The sequence below is a fragment of the Urocitellus parryii genome, chromosome 3, assembly GCF_045843805.1.
Source record: "Urocitellus parryii isolate mUroPar1 chromosome 3, mUroPar1.hap1, whole genome shotgun sequence".
Classification (NCBI taxonomy): Eukaryota; Metazoa; Chordata; class Mammalia; order Rodentia; family Sciuridae; genus Urocitellus; species Urocitellus parryii.
In genome coordinates this window covers 210976129-210992013 of record NC_135533.1, presented here as the reverse complement: position 1 = coordinate 210992013, position 15885 = coordinate 210976129, and the positions used below count along the sequence as shown (strand labels likewise).

General features: G+C 46.1%; 1 protein-coding gene across 3 annotated transcripts in view; it reads left to right on the top strand.

Moving 5' to 3' along the window:
- The window catches only part of Carm1 (coactivator associated arginine methyltransferase 1), a 48254-nt gene that overhangs the window by 27308 nt on the left and 5061 nt on the right, over positions 1–15885 (top strand). For all 3 annotated transcript variants that reach the window (XM_026399598.2, XM_077796381.1, XM_077796382.1), the window contains exons 3-8: positions 2138–2244; positions 3550–3654; positions 8688–8798; positions 9832–10009; positions 12887–12977; positions 13200–13281. In XM_026399598.2, coding sequence (XP_026255383.1) covers positions 2138–2244; positions 3550–3654; positions 8688–8798; positions 9832–10009; positions 12887–12977; positions 13200–13281 — 674 coding nt within the window. The remainder of the gene's footprint in view (positions 1–2137; positions 2245–3549; positions 3655–8687; positions 8799–9831; positions 10010–12886; positions 12978–13199; positions 13282–15885) is intronic.

Sequence of the window (15885 nt, the reverse complement as noted above, 5' to 3'; positions counted from 1 at the left end):
GTACCTCACACGTGCGAGGCAAGCACTCTACCACTGAGCTACCACTCCCAGCCCCTATTTATTTATTTATTTGTTTGTTTGTTTTGGTACCAGGGATTGAACTCAGGGGCATTTTAACCATGAAGCCCTTTTCTTTTTTATTTTGGACAAGGTCTCACTAAGTTGCTTAGGGCCTCACTAAGTTGCTTAGGGCCTTGCTATGTTGCTGAGGCTGGCTTTGAACTCACAATCCTCCTGCCTCAGCCTTATGAGCTGCTGGGATTTCAGGAATGTGCCACACACCTGGCTGTATTTTATTTTATTTTTAGTTGTAGATGGACCCAATACCTTTATTTTGTTTATTTATTTATTTTTATGTGGTGCTGAGGATCAAACCCAGTACCTTACACATGCTTGGCAGTACCTCACACTGAGTCACAACCCCAGCCCGTGTAAGAAATGGTTTTATAAATCAAGTACAATGGTGCATGCCTGTAATTTCAGTGACTTGGGAAGTTGAGGCAGGAGGATGGCTAGTTCAAGGGCAGCATCTACAACTTAATGAGACCTGTATCAAAATTTAAAAGGCTGGGGATTTATATAGTTCAGTGGTAAAGTGTTCCTGGGTTCAATCCCAGTACCTCCAAAAAAAGATGTTTTATAAATATGTTCTCTCTTGTATTTTTTTGTTTGATAAAATTTAGTGGTGGGCTGGGGATGTGGCTCAAGCGGTAGCGCGCTCGCCTGGCATGTGTGCGGCCCGGGTTCGATCCTCAGCACCACATACCAACAAAGATGTTGTGTCTGCCGAGAACTAAAAAATAAATATTAAAAATTCTCTCTCTCTCTCTCTCTCTCTCTCTCCTCTCTCACTCTCTCTTAAAAAAAAAAAAAAACCTCATAAAAAATTTAGTGGTAATTTTTCTACTTCTATATCAATAACTTTTGTTTGTAGATATACTTATTTATTTAGATGGGACTGGGGCTAGAACCCAGGCCCTCTTGCAGGCTAGGCAAGTGCTCTGCCACTACACTTGATAAATTCATTTTAAAGGACTACAGAACATCACACCCAGGGAGGGAGGGTGGTGACAGGTTCTCTACTGTGCTTCTATGGGTCCACGGAATTTATCTACTTTATTGGGTATCAAAGTGGTGTCTCTTGTGCCAACTGCCACATGTAGACACTGCCATCAGCTCCTGGGTGGATGTGGGGTTGCTTGCTGGAGATGTGACACTGAGGTGAGTGGCCTATGACTCTGAAAGCTTCACCAAGCTGCTTTCTTTTTTTTTTTTTTTGAGAGAGAGAGAATTTTTAATATTTATTTTTTAGTTCTCAGTGGACACAACATCGTTGTTGGTATGTGGTACTGAGGATTGAACCCGGGCCGCACGCATGACAGGCGAGCGCGCTTCCGCTTGAGCCACATCCCCAGACCCCCAAGCTGCTTTCTTGATAGGAAATGCCCAGACCCATTCTCGGTGCTGGCAACCCCGCCATCTCCTCATGGTGGTCACCAAGTGGTATTTTTAGTTGACTTGCTCCTTTTTCTTTTTTTAATTTTGTGTGTGGTGCTGAGGATCAAACCCAGGGCCTCATACATGCTAGGCAAGCATTGTACCACTGAGCTATATTCCCAGCCATTTTTATATTTTATTTTGAGACAGGGTCTTGCTCAAGTTGGCCTTTTAACTTGTGATCCTCCTGTTTTAGCCTCCCAAGTAACCTGAGATTCCAGGAGTGTGTGCCTGTGCCAGGCTCTTCTTTTCTTTTACACTTGTACATTTTTCAGGTAGAAAAGAAATCATCAAATCACACAGGTTCAAGGTACAAAAGTCAGATGGTGGAGCCAGGTGGAGTGGCACACACCTGTGATCCCAGTAATGGGGAAGACTGATGCAGGAAGATTGTAAATTTAATAAGGCAGCTTAGGCAACTTAGCAAGACCCTGTCTCAAAATTAAAAAAAATTAAAAAGGCTGGGAATGTGGCTTAGTGATAGAGCACCACTGGGTTCAATTCCTATGCAAAAAAAAATACGTCATGCATCCTGACAAAGTCAGCCATGGCTCATTCAGAACCCCTCAAATGGCTGAGTGCACAGCCTTCTGGGATGGGTTGTTTGCAACCTCCTGGTGACTTAGCTTCCCCGTTTCAGATTTCTGTTCTTTCTACAACATCCTGAAAACCTGCCGGGGGCACACCCTGGAACGGTCCGTATTCAGCGAGCGGACGGAGGAGTCCTCAGCTGTGCAGTACTTTCAGGTAGGTTGGCGCCCATTCTGGGCCAGGCCGCCTCTGCTGAGTGGCCCTGTCCTATCTTTCTGAACCATGGGAAGCAATGTAGCACAGGGCAGGCCCATGAGTGTGCACATACTGGCTCTGTCCCCTACTGGCCATGTAATCTTGGGCAGGTATCCTCTGTTTGCTGGACCTCAGTTTCCTCATCTGTGAGGCCTGAGAGGATTGCTGGAAGGATCTGAGTGTGCGTGAACCCCAGGTTCCCAGGTGTTTTGAATAATGATAGAACGCTTGCAATGTCCTAAAACCTCTGTGTGATCAAGGCACAGTCTAAGTATCGTTGGTTTTTGTTTGTTTGTTTGTTTTGTTTTTTAAATATTTTTTTAGTTGTAGTTGGACACAGTGCCTTTATTTTATTTATTTTTATGTGGTGTTGAGGATTGAACCCAGCACCCTGCACATGCTAGACGAGTGCTCTACTGCTGAGCCACAACCCCAGCTCCCAGTCTAAGTATCTATACATGCCCAGAAACACTCAGACCCTCCCAACAACTAGAGGAGGTAAGTGCTGTTATTGTCCCCATTTTACAAATGAGAAAACTGAGGCTCAGAGAGGTTAAGTAAGTTATTCTTATGCCACAGAGCCAAGATGAGAAGCCAGGTCTGATTGATGCCAAAGCCTGAGGCCTTGCCCAGGTGCCACACTGCCTTCCTGTTGTCTCACAGAGAGACACTGTACCTCATCTGCCTGGTACTCTGAGCTCTAGCATTCTGTTCCACCTGCTCCTCTTCTTTGGAGTCCCTAAGATGGGGCACATGGCCCCTGATATCAGAACCCTCCTGGCTGGGGATGTGGCTCAAGCAGTAGCGCGCTCGCCTGACATGCGTGCGGCCCGGGTTCGATCCTCAGCACCACATACCAACAAAGATGTTGTGTCCGCCGAGAACTAAAAAATAAATGTTAAAAATTCTCTCTCTCTCTCTCTCTCTCTCTCCTCTCTCACTCTCTCTTTAAAAAAAAAAAAAAAAAAGAACCCTCCCAGGCACATCTTGCAGTCTTCTGGGTAGCTCCCAAGTCTAGGTGGCATCTAATGTGTCCTTTGCCATGGTGATGGTGATGGTGTCCTTCCTGGGGGCTTCCCTTTGGGCCCCTCCCCGTCTTTCTGGAGCATCTGGCGGGTATTAGCAGGTCCAGGCCAGCTGAGGGTATACAGCCTCCTAGAGGAAGTTTATGCCTGAAAGGGCCTGTCACTCTGTCACAAGGCTGGCCAGGGCCTTGACCATCTATCATGCTATGTGCCCTGTGTCATTGGTGTATCTCTATTCCAGTTTTATGGTTACCTGTCACAGCAGCAGAACATGATGCAGGACTATGTGCGGACAGGCACTTACCAGCGTGCAATCCTGCAGAACCACACTGACTTCAAGGACAAGGTGAGTGGCTGCTGACCTCTACTTCCTCTGGGCGAGGTAGTGTGTGAATCAGAAGGGAGGCTGGTGGGTGCCTAGAGAGGCTGAGAGGAGCAGTAGCCTGTCTCCCTCTCCATATGTCTGTTTCCTCGGGTCCTAGACTCACCTCCCTATTTATATTGCCTCTAATTTTTCTTTATTTATTATTTTTAGCTCACTAATTTTATCTTAAACTTTTTTTTTATTATAAAAGTGAAATCAAATGTATAAATACAATACATATGTACAGTATTGGCATGAAAGGCCTCTATCATCTCCCTTCAAAACAATCATTGCCAACTGTTTACGGTCTCTTTTTCCAAGTTGGATGTGGTGGCATATACCTGTCATCCCAGTGACTTGGGAGGCTAAGGCAGGAGGATATCAAGTTAAAGGCCAACTTGGGCAACTTAGACCCTGTCTCAAAATCAAAAAGAAGGGCTGGGGTTGTGGCTTAGTGGTAAAGCACTTGCCTAGCACATGTGAGACTCTGAATTCGATCCTCAACACCACATAAAAATAAATAAAATAAAGGTGTTATGTCCATGTACAACTAACAATAAAAAAAATAATGATAAAAAAAAAAAAGAAAAGGGGCTGGGGATGTAGCCCCATGGTAGAGTGACACCTGGATTCAATCCCCAAGACCACCCCCCCCCACACACACACAGGAGTTCTTCTGAAATGTTCCTCATACATGTATCAACATGTATTTTAGAATTATTTCAGCCTTTTTTCTTTTTAATTCAAATTGTAATTTACCTACTGCTAGAAAACTTCTTTATCGCTTAATGATATGGCTTAAAACATTCTATCCCCTCCCCCTTTATTCAGGTATGATTGACAAATAAAACTGTATATGCTGGGCCGGGGTGTGGCTCAGTGGTGAGTGCTTGCCTAGCATATGTGCTTGCCTAGCATATGTGAGGCTCTGAGTTCATTCCCAGCACACGGGGGAAAAGTTGTATATACCTAAAGTGATGTTTTAAGATACATATCCATAGCTGGGTGTGGCTTAGTCCCCATAAGTTGGGGACTAAGTCCTTAGACCCCTCTGCACCTCCACACACGCTTAATCCTATCATCTTGGGAGTCTGAGACAGGAGGATCACAAGTTCAAAGCCAGCCTCAGCAACTTAGTGAGACCCTGACTCAAATATAAAAAAGGGCTGGGTATGTGGCTCAATAGTTAAGTGCCCCCGTGTTCAATCCCCAGTATCAAAAAACAAAAACAAAAACCCGATTATAAAATAATGACTATAGTCAAGCTAATTAACATCCATCACCTCACCTAGTTAATTTTTTTTGGCATGGGGGTACTGGGGAATGAACTAAGGGGTGCTCAGCCACTCAACCACTGATCCATATCCCCAGCCCTATGTTGTATTTTATTTAGAGATAGGGTCTCACCGAGTTGCTTAGTCCCTCACCAAGGCTGAGGCTGGTTTTGAACTTGGGTTCCTCCCGTCTCAGCCTCCTGAGCTGCTCACCTAGTTACTTTTTAAAAATAGTGATGTGGGCCTGGGGCTGTAGCTCAGTGGCAGAATGCTTGCCTAGCATGCATGAGGCACTGGGTTCAATCCTCAGCAGCATCACATAAAAATAAACAAAATAAAGATATTCTGTCTATCTAAACCACACACACAAAAAAAATTTAAAAAGGAATAGTGATGTGTAAGAAAAACAGTGCCTTTTTTTGTTGTTGTTTTTCTCACACCATAAACGACTTCTAAAGGTGGGGGTTTCCCCCACCAGCAAGCTAGCCATTTTGGTGCAGCAGATACCAGCTGGGTGTCCTCTATTCCGGTTCATTTGTATCACTCTTTCCAGGAGATAGCCTTAGACCCCATAAGTTGGGGGCTAAGTCCTTAGACCCCTCTGTACCTCCTCACACACTTAAATGCCAGTTTGCTAGTTAACAGCACATGGTGGATTTCCCTGTGTTTGTGAGGGACTGGCTCTAAATCAGGCTCTCACTCAGTGTTCAGTTAATCTTCTTGAGCCGATCACAGACCTCAGGGAAACACATTTGTTGGTGTGGTATAGAGGATTACAGAAGATACAAATGAAAAGCTTCATGGGGTGAGGTGTGTAGGAAGATCCAGGAAGCTCATGAGTTCAACTGTCTAGAAGATTTCTGAACCCAGTCCTTCTGGATGTTAGTGGAGACTTCATTGCATATCTAATGCTGAGAGACTGGCTGCGGAAACCCAGCCAGTCCTGTCTAGATTCTTCTTGGCCTCTCTGTCAGCATTATTCCCCCCCAGGGTACAGGTCTGGACCCTCTGAAATGAGGAGTGTCTTATGACTGATTGTTGAACAAGGGTGGTTCAGTTTCTTTAGGGCTAGCTCCAGAGCAGACAGACTGGGGAAGAGTAGAGGTTCTTTGACCCACCACAGGGAAGAGAAATTCTCATTTTATGGCCTGCCTTGCTGGAAAAAGGGATTAGAAGCCAGAAACTTCGGATGAAAACCAAGATGTGTATATCAAAATATCACAAGTGAAAACCTGTACAATCTACTTTCTGAGCCAGATCCAAGTGCACAGTTCAGTCCATTAACTAATGCCACCATGCTGCACTTCAGGTCCCTAGAACTCCTTGGGACGTGCTCTTTAGGCACAAAGATTTAATTGAGATTGATCTTGTCACTTTCCTAGCTCCCCCCCACCCAGCCCTTTTTTTTCTCTAGTGCTAGGGCTTGAACGCAGGGCCTTGTGCATGCTATGCGAGTGATCTACCACTATGCTACAACCATTTTTTCCCCCAGTACATTATTCAATAAACTACAAGAGATCATCAATACTTTGTTATAAAATAGGCTTTGTGTTAGATGATTGTGCCCAGTTGTAGACTTAGAAGTATTCTGAGTATTTAAGGTTAGGTAGGCTAAGCTGGGATGTATAGTGGGACAGGTGTATTAAATGCATTTCCCATTTAAAGGGACAGAACCCCTTCGTTAGTTGAAGAACACCTGTGTATTTCACAGTGGAAACATGCTTTCTTCTCATCCCATACCCAGCATTTTTTCCCCTTTTTTTTAGTTGTAGATGGACATAATCTATCTATCTATCTATCTATCTATCTATCTATCTATCTATCTATTTATGGTGCTGAGGATCAAACCCAGTGCCTCACACATGCTAGGCAGGCGCTCTACCACTGAGCCTCAGCCCCAGCCCCAGCCCCTTTGTTCCCTTTTGAGTCAGTTGGAAGCCTTTGTTTTCCCCTCAGCATGTCTTATGCTTTCCTCCTGGGTCTGTGTGGATCTGCCTCATCTGCATCTTTGTCATGCCTCCTGAAATTGCCAGCCATGCCCTAGGACACTGGGCCTGGATCCCAGGAAGGAATCGTCCTGATGGGGCAGTCATCACAGACCTTGCTGGCTTCTCGATGAGCCATTCTGAGTGTTTTCCTAGTTGCTGGCCTGAGCTGTGCTAAAGCAGTGCTTGGGGCCTTGAAAGTCCATGCATTTTTTGGTGATATCCCTTCTGACTCTCCCAGGACTGAGATCCATTTGTCGGTTCCTCCAGGGCTCCAGGAGGCACCAAGGCTCTCCTCTGGGCACTTTCTCTGGGTCCATCATCATGCCAAGTGTATTTTTCCCCAGGAAACTTACACATCACCCCAGAAACATAAGTCCTCATTCTACTCAGGCAGAAGCAGCCACAAAAATCAAGAATACCCTGGCATGGACTCTGCCAAGAGTCAGTGTGTGGGACATTGGGAGAACCCATTGGGCTGTAGCGCTCAGGACTTGATCTGCCCCCACCAATGAACTGGCTGCTTCTTGGGGTCGGAGTCAGCATGGAGCCAGGAGATGCTACCTCCAGTACTCCCAGGCCCCTTCCCTTCCTGCAAGGGCTGCAAAGGTCTCAGAGGTTACTGTTAGTGCTGCCCAGGTTTCCAGGGAGGTTCACAGCCTAGGGGTTGGGACAGGCACATAGACTGTAAGTAGGTCCATGGCCTAGATGGCTCCCTGAGTGGGAGCCTCTGGAGTCTTCTCTCAGAAGCCTAGACCATGGCTCCTTGAGCCACCTTTAGCCCTAATTTCATTTGTACTCAGAGCCTGTGAAGGGCAGATACTCATACTGAGGGCAGATCTGGTGTAAGTTCTGGCTCTACCCATCAACATCTCCGAACAGGTAACTGTGCCTCTCTGTGCCCCATGACTGGACACAGGGAGTGAGTTCTGGTGACATGCACCTTTCGTCCAGTAGCTAACCTCTGCTTCTTACCAGATTGTTCTTTATTCCTTTTTTTTTTTTTTTAAGACAGAGTCTTTCTAAGTTGCTCAGGCTGGCCTTGAACTTGTGAGTCTCCTGCCTCAGTCTTCTGGGTAGTTGGGATTATAGGCCTGTGCCTATATTTAAAAATATATTTCAGTTGGGCTCAGTGGCACATACCTGTAACCCCAGCCCAGAAGGCTGAGGCAGGAGGATGAAAAGTTGAAAGCTAGTCTGAGCAACTTAGCAAGACCCTTTCTCAAGATAAAATATAATAAGGAGCCTGGGGTTGTGGCTCAGCGGTAGAGCGCTTGCCTAGCATGTGCGAGGCCCTGGGTTTGATCTTCAGCACCACATAAAAATAAATAAATAAAATAAAGGTATTTGTGTACATTACAACTAAAAAAATTAAAATATTAAAAAAAAATATAATAAGACAGTAGAATGAATTGGATATCACTTTCCTACGTTCATTTATGAATGCATGCCCAGTGTAACTCCACCTCATGTACAATCATAAGAAAGGGAAGGTATATTCCATGTATGTTTAGTATTAAAATACATTCAACTGTCCTGTACAGCTAACAAGAACAAATAAAGTAAAAAGGATTGGGGATGTGGCTCAATGGTTGAGTGCCCCTGGGTTTAATCCCTGGTACAAAAAAAAAAATTAAAGTGACACATAGTAATTGCATATTCGTGGGTGCAGCGTTGCATTTCAGTACGTTATAATATACGATTAGGTCAGAGTGACTCGCATGTCCACCACCTCAGACATGTGTCATTTCTTCAGATCGTTCTTGATGTTGGATGTGGCTCTGGGATCCTGTCATTTTTCGCTGCCCAAGCTGGAGCCAGGAAAATCTATGCAGTGGAGGCGAGCACCATGGCCCAGCATGCTGAGGTCAGTGTCCCCTGGTATCCTGGTTACACCCCATGGTTAGCCTTCATCTCTGCCTGCTAGGAACTCTCAGGAGACCTGACCCCTGGGTCCAGAGGACCTGAGGATATATCTCTTCTGTGCTTTGTCCCTAAGACCAGGTGGTTGTAGATGGGAGGGGCTTGCTGGGCCTGAGGTAGTCTTTCCTCCATGAAACTAGTCATCCAGCCAAAGGCTGGTTTGGGGCCTACAGAGGCTGGATGGCTTCATGCTTCTGGGGCTGGGCCATGAAGTCACATAGACCCTGGTGGAACTTCTGAGACACATTCATGGGCTACTCTAGTTGAGTACCAACCTCTACCCACTGGAGAGAAAGATACCTTCTAGATCCTTATAGAGCTGTTCTGTGGAGATGGAAGCAAGCATGTGTTTCTACTACTTCTACCCAATTCTTGTGCAAATGGAGACACATCACCGCCTTGCTCCTTGCTTTACCTTTTAGAGTAGATCTGGAATTGTTTTTGTCCTTATGGAATTAACGTTCTTGCTTTTTGTATAGCTGCAGAGCATCACTGTGTGTGGGCGGACTGCTATATAGGAACCCACATTTGGTCTCTTGGGCCGTTGACTCTTCCCCATCTTTTCATCATAAATGTGGTCACACTGAGCCCTTTTAAGCACACATCACTCTTCCTATGTATGATTGTATCCAGAGGACAAATTCCTGGTGCTAGAGTCACTGGATTGGGGGATGTCCAATTCCTGCTTTGATGGCTGTTGCAAAGTTGACTCATCCACATCTCTACACCCACTAGCACCTGTGTTCATAGCATATGGGGGAGGACCAGGGATGCTGCAGCCCCAAGAGAGGTCTGGGCTTCAGTAAGCTCTTAAGTGGTCATTGCTGTGGTTAGGATGCTGACAGAGGAGGCAGAGAGGCGTTAGGTAATTGTATATGGACAGAGGCCCTTCTTTGAGAAGGGACCCAATGAGGGCACTAGGCAGGTAGGTGCAGGGAACCCCAAGTGACCCTTCCTGCCTGCCTGCCTGCCCACAGGTTTTGGTGAAGAGTAACAACCTGACCGACCGTATCATTGTCATACCTGGCAAGGTAGAGGAGGTCTCCCTCCCTGAACAAGTGGACATCATCATCTCAGAGCCCATGGGCTACATGCTCTTTAATGAGCGCATGCTCGAGAGCTACCTCCATGCCAAGAAGTACCTGAAGCCCAGCGGTGAGTGTCTCCTCCTACATACAGGGAGAGCAGGGCCAGGCCAGGTGCCTGCAGCTATGAACTGTATGGCCAGCCACCATGCAGGGGCTTTTCTGGCACAGACACCAGGGTAGTATCCACCAAACCAAGTATTTTGCCCCCCGTCAAGCTCCCAGGCTGCCATACAGTTTGCCCATAGATGGCTCAGTTCCATGCTTGCCAGTGTCAGTGGCCTAGGATGTAGGGCATCTTGATCTTTGCCCTGCTTCCTACCCCAATCTTGCCCCTGCTGACTGAGGCTTTGGGAGTCCTGTGTCCCAAAGAAAGCCAGGCATCCACTTGCTCACCAACCCTACTGGGCTTAGAGGGATCCCCTCGGGCTCCCTGAGAGTGTCTGGCACCTCCACCACCTGCATCTTATACAATAGGACTACTTCTTTCTGGGAGCAGGGGTTGGGACAGGCACACAGACTGTAACTTGGTCCTGTAGTTGGTGGTTCTCTAAGGGCTTCAGTCCTAGGCCTGGAAACATTCCTCTGGGCAGATGCCCTGACAAGCCCTGCTCTCCTCAGAGCCTGGGAAGTGAACAGACATGCATGTGTGCAAGTGAGGATGAATGGGTACATGTGTACATGTATGAAGGCATGTAGGCACCTGCCTGGGAGTGAGTGGAGGAGGTGGCTCTCTGGTGAGCCCATCTGTCATCACCTGTGTTCCTGGACTGGCCTGTCCGTGCCTCTGTGTACAAGCTTCGGAGTCACTGGGCAGCTCTTTATATCAACCTGTCTGTATTGGGTTCTGTTCACTGCCCTGAGCATCTGAAGTGTGTGTCCATTTCTCTATTGGGTATCCATGTCTGAATGTTTCCATATAAAAAAGCAGGCAGGGAGTTGTGCAGGAGTGTATAGAACATAGGCAAGGGCCTTGGCCAGGGCAGCAGCCATGGATGGAGCATGGGAAGCAGTCAGACTGCCCTGTGGGCAGGGCTTGGTGGGTTTGCAGGGGGAAATTCCTACTTGAGTCTCTTCCTTGGGGCCTGCCATGGGTTCCACTTCCAGAGGCAGCTAAAACAGCTGTGTTTTCTGCCCCAGGTGTGAGTGTGGGACTCCAGGCTGCCCCAGTGACTGTCCCAGTCCTACTTTCCTTCCATTCTGCCCTGCTGGTGGCCAAGTTTGCATTGGGGTGGGAACAGGCCCCAGCAGAAGGAACTACTCCCCTGCTCAACATGAGGCCAGGGGCCAGCCTACAGAAATGAACCTTCCAAGCCAAGTGCCATGGTGCATATCTGTAACACCAGCAGCTCGGGGAGGCTCAGACATTAGATTCTTGAGTTCAAAGCCAGCCTCAGCAATGGCAAGGCAATTAACAACTCAATGAGACCCTGTCTGTAAATAAAATACAGAATAGGGTGAGGATGTCGCTCAGTGGTTGAGTGCCCCTGGGTTTAATCCCTGGTACTACCCTCCCCCACACCCTCAAAAAAAAAAAAAAAAGGAAAAAGAAGAAAAAGAAATGGGCCTTCCATCCACATCAGAAACTTCTTTGAAGCTGGTGGGTGCTGTGAACACACCTATAATCCCAACTACTAAGGAAGATAAGGCAGGAAATTCTAAGTTCAAGGCTAGCCTTGGAAACTTAGTGAGACCCTGTCTAAAAATAAAAATAAAAAGGCTAGGGATGTAACTCGGTGGTATAGTGTTCTGGGCTCCAATCTCTAGTACTGGGGTGGTGGAAGGGGAGGGAATCTCCTTTGAGCTACGGTTGTAGCTCAGTGATAGCATGGATTTCACCCCTACCACTGCAACAATAACAACAAAACCTCTTTTGAGGATTATAGGCAACCCTCCCCCAGCCATATGCTTACTGGCCTGCAAGAGCCAGAGGTGCCTTCCAGGCTAGGGCACCTTCCCATGACGCTTCAGTCCTCTGGGGCAGGTGGTCTAGCCTATGGCCCATGAGCTAGAGCTGTGGGCCTCTGTCCCCTGCTGAGCATTGCTAGCCTGCTGGAGGCTATGTGGAGGCACCTCAACTCATCCCTCCCTTCCTCCCTCCCCCTGCATGAAAGGGTAGACTGAAGCCCACATCTGGAGGCCAGGTGTTCTCCCAGAGCAGGAACAGCCTCTGGAACCCTGGCTTTCCCTGCAGCTGGTCCTGACTCATCTGTTTGTTGAATCACAGATGAGGGCCATATGCCAACCAGGATGGCGAAGTTGTCCACCCTGTCTGCCTGGTGTCTGCCAGAGCCTGGGCAATACTGGTGGCGAGGATGAAGCTGAACCTAGACCCAACCTGGGGCCACCTTCACTCTGGCCAGAGTGACCCTGCTTGACTTCCCTGCCAGCTGTGCACACTCAGCATGTGTGCATGTGACTGCCTGAGAGGCACTGCTGGCTGCATCCCAGCCACTCCTGCTCATTATGAGGCTCTGACTGGTCCTTTCCTGTCCTCTAGCCCAAGTAATGGGACATAAGGACAGGCCCATCTACCTCTTAGGGTTTGTGCAGGCCAATGGCTTCCCCAGCACTCAGCACACAACAAGCATTTGGGAAAGGTGAACTGTTAGTAGATTGATTGATCCTTGGTGTGCTGATTTACTGATTTTACATATTGTGATTTTTGAATTGATACATAGATCCATGGTTCAAAAATCAAGAGTATAAAAGAAAAGAACCTCCTACCCCTCAGTCTGGATGCAGTGAGATGGTACAGGTCAAGCACTCCTCCGTGGCCACTGACAGAGTGGGCACTCTACACTGTGTGTCACATGAATGCATGAATGAATGAACAAGCAGCTGGAAAGGCCAGGGTTGGGGTTCTTGGGGCCCTTTGGAAGCTCTGCCTGGCCCTGTGGGATGTGCCACCCTGACACCAGCACCCCTCCCTGCCCCCCACTCCCAGGAAACATGTTCCCCACCATTGGTGACGTCCACCTCGCACCCTTCACGGATGAACAGCTCTACATGGAGCAGTTCACCAAGGCCAACTTCTGGTGAGTGCGCCCTGGGTGTCCTGCCCGGGCCCCACGGCCTGCCTGCTCGGGGATAACCCCCAGCCCCCAGGTGGCCCCACCTCTCCTCTTTTTCTCCTCATCCTCAGTAGGACCTGAAGAGCTTGGGCTCGACAAGGGCCAGCTGGGAGAGAAGGCAGTGCTATCTCACCTGCCTCTCCTGCTGCTGGTGACCTTGCCGGTGGGGGTGGGGGCTTTCTGCAGGTACCAGCCATCATTTCACGGAGTAGACCTGTCGGCCCTCCGAGGCGCTGCTGTGGATGAATATTTCCGCCAGCCTGTAGTGGTAAGTAGGGGACACGGAATGCTATGGCATTACTACTGGGCATGGCCCCTCTGGAGTGACTGAGTGGGGCATGGGCTTCATCATCAGGCCTTGTCCAGGCTGTGTAGTACTACTGCCTCTCTTAGGCTCACTTCTGCCCAACACAGAACTCTCAGAGATGTTGAAGCTACAGACACACTCAGTACATAGCATGCAGAGGACATGGGGACTGGTAAATTGATCCTTGGTGAGCTGGTTTATACTGATGGATTTTACTTGCTGAGATTTGTAAATTGATACATAGGTCCATAGTTCAGAAATAAAGAGTATAACAGAAAAAAGCCTCCTAATCTGTTCCTAGCTGCAGTTCCCCTTCCTGCAGGCAAACTATTTCTTCTTGTCCTTCCAAAGGCTTCACACCTAGATGTGCATGTTAAATTACATTTTTGAAACTTTTTTCCACTCATAAAATATAGCTTAGTCAACAATACTATTCTGTCTTAATTTCTTTATGGTCAGAAAACATACAATGTACATTTCCGTCCTTTGAAATTGGCTGATACTTGCTCTAAGTCCAGTATGTGATCTCTCTTGGTTAATGTTCTATGTGCACTTGAAAAAAATGTATGCTGATCACTTGCTGAGTAGTGTTATACTCATGCCACTTAGGTCACATTTGTCATCATGTTGGTAAATCTCTATTATTACTTTTTTTCACTAGCCTTGAATTTGTCATCCTCCTGCCTTAGCCTCTCCAGCAGATGGAATTACAGGTGTGCACCACCACACCCAGCTTGATACTGATTTTTTTTTTAAATCTGCATTTCCTATGTATAACATCGTGGAATTGGTTTTTTTCCCCCCATTTCATTATATTTATTTTTGCTTTATATATTTTGACATTGTGTTGTTAGGTTCATAACTAATAGTGTGAATTAGCATGAGCCCTAGTTTAGGATTATTATCTTCCTGTTGGATAGATCTTTTTGTCATTATGAAATCTCTCTTTTTATCTCTATTACTATTTCTTGTCTTAAAGTTTTTTGTTTTTATTTCCCTGATAGTACTTCTCTGATAGTACCAGTTCAGATACACTTGCTTTCTTTTGATTAATCTTTATACAATATAACTTTTTCTGTTCTTCTACTTTAAACCTGTTTGTATCCTTTCTATTTAACCTTAGTTTCTAGGAAGCAGCATGTAGCTTGATTTTTTTTTTTTTAATTAGAATGTTAGACCATTTACATCTAATTTAATGCAGACCTCCATACAGTTTATTTTACTGTTCTGTCCCCTCAATGTCTTTCACTTTTTGGGGGGATATTCTTGGACAGCATCTTTTTGACATTCTGTCTGTCTTTGGGATTCTGATCATGTGTACAGTAGATCTCTTTGCCATGTCTCAGGTGATTCTTTTACTTTATGTGTGTGTGCTACAGATTGGGCCTAGCCACATCCCCAGCCTTTTTTTTTTTCTTTGTAGATGAACACAATATGTGATTTATTTATTTTTATGTGGTGCTGAGGATCTAACTCAGTGCCTCAGACATGCTAGGGAAGCGCTGTACCACTGAGCCACCCCAGCATACCCAGCCTTTTTAACTTTTTGAGACAGGGTCTCCTTAAGTTGCCCATGCTGGCCTCAAACTTGCAATTCTCTTGCCTCAGCCTACTGTGTCTCTGGGATTACAGGGGTACCCTGCTGTACTTGCTCATTTAACTGACTCATCTTCCAGCTGCAATCCTTTCTTCACTGTTTAATCTGCTTTTCTAATTCTTAATTTCAGTTGTAATTTTTCAGGTCTAAAATGTGAAAAATTTTGTTTTGTTTTTGTGTTACAAGTAGCTGGAACTACAGGTGTGCACTGCTGCACCCACTGTGGGATTATTTTTTATTGTCATCTTAGTTCTCTGTAAAAATTTTTTACATAGTGCTGGAATTAAATCCAGGGCCTTCTGCATAGTAGACAAATGCTCTACCACTGAGCTGCTGTTACACCCCAGCCCTTTTCAGTTTTTTAAAATGTTAATTATGAGTCTATGATCATTTCAGTATATGGAAAAAGGTATGTTTTCTGTGTTTGTTCCCTTAGTTTTGAGTCCTGTTTCTTTAGTCCAGGCTCTTCATATGCCTGATCATTGAATGCCAGAAAGAAAAATAGGTGGCTTTGGATGGTGTTTCTCCTTCCAAGTTTTTGTTTTCCTCTGGGCAGTTAGCTGTATGGACAGATCAATCACAGTCCTATCATGAATCTGAGATATTTGGAAATTGCTTTGTAGACTGTTTGGCTGACCTCTTCTCTGGCTTCCCTATCTCAGGACCTCTTGAAGCCACAAAAATCGAAGATCCTCAAGAGCTTTTGTTTATGTGTATTCTGCCTCACTATCTAATAGTATTAAAAAGTAAACCCCATAAATTTTAAAATGTGCTAACCAATTGATTTAATATGCCCATTCCATGTTAACATAAAAGTATTTTTATTAAAAAGAGACTATTTTCAAAAAAAAACTTCAGTGAAAATAATGGCATCTTAGTTTGCAAATCTAGTATCTGACTTAATAGAAGGCATCTGGACTCTGCTTCTACCTTCAGCCTGTTGTCATCATATATGAGCAGAAAGAAAA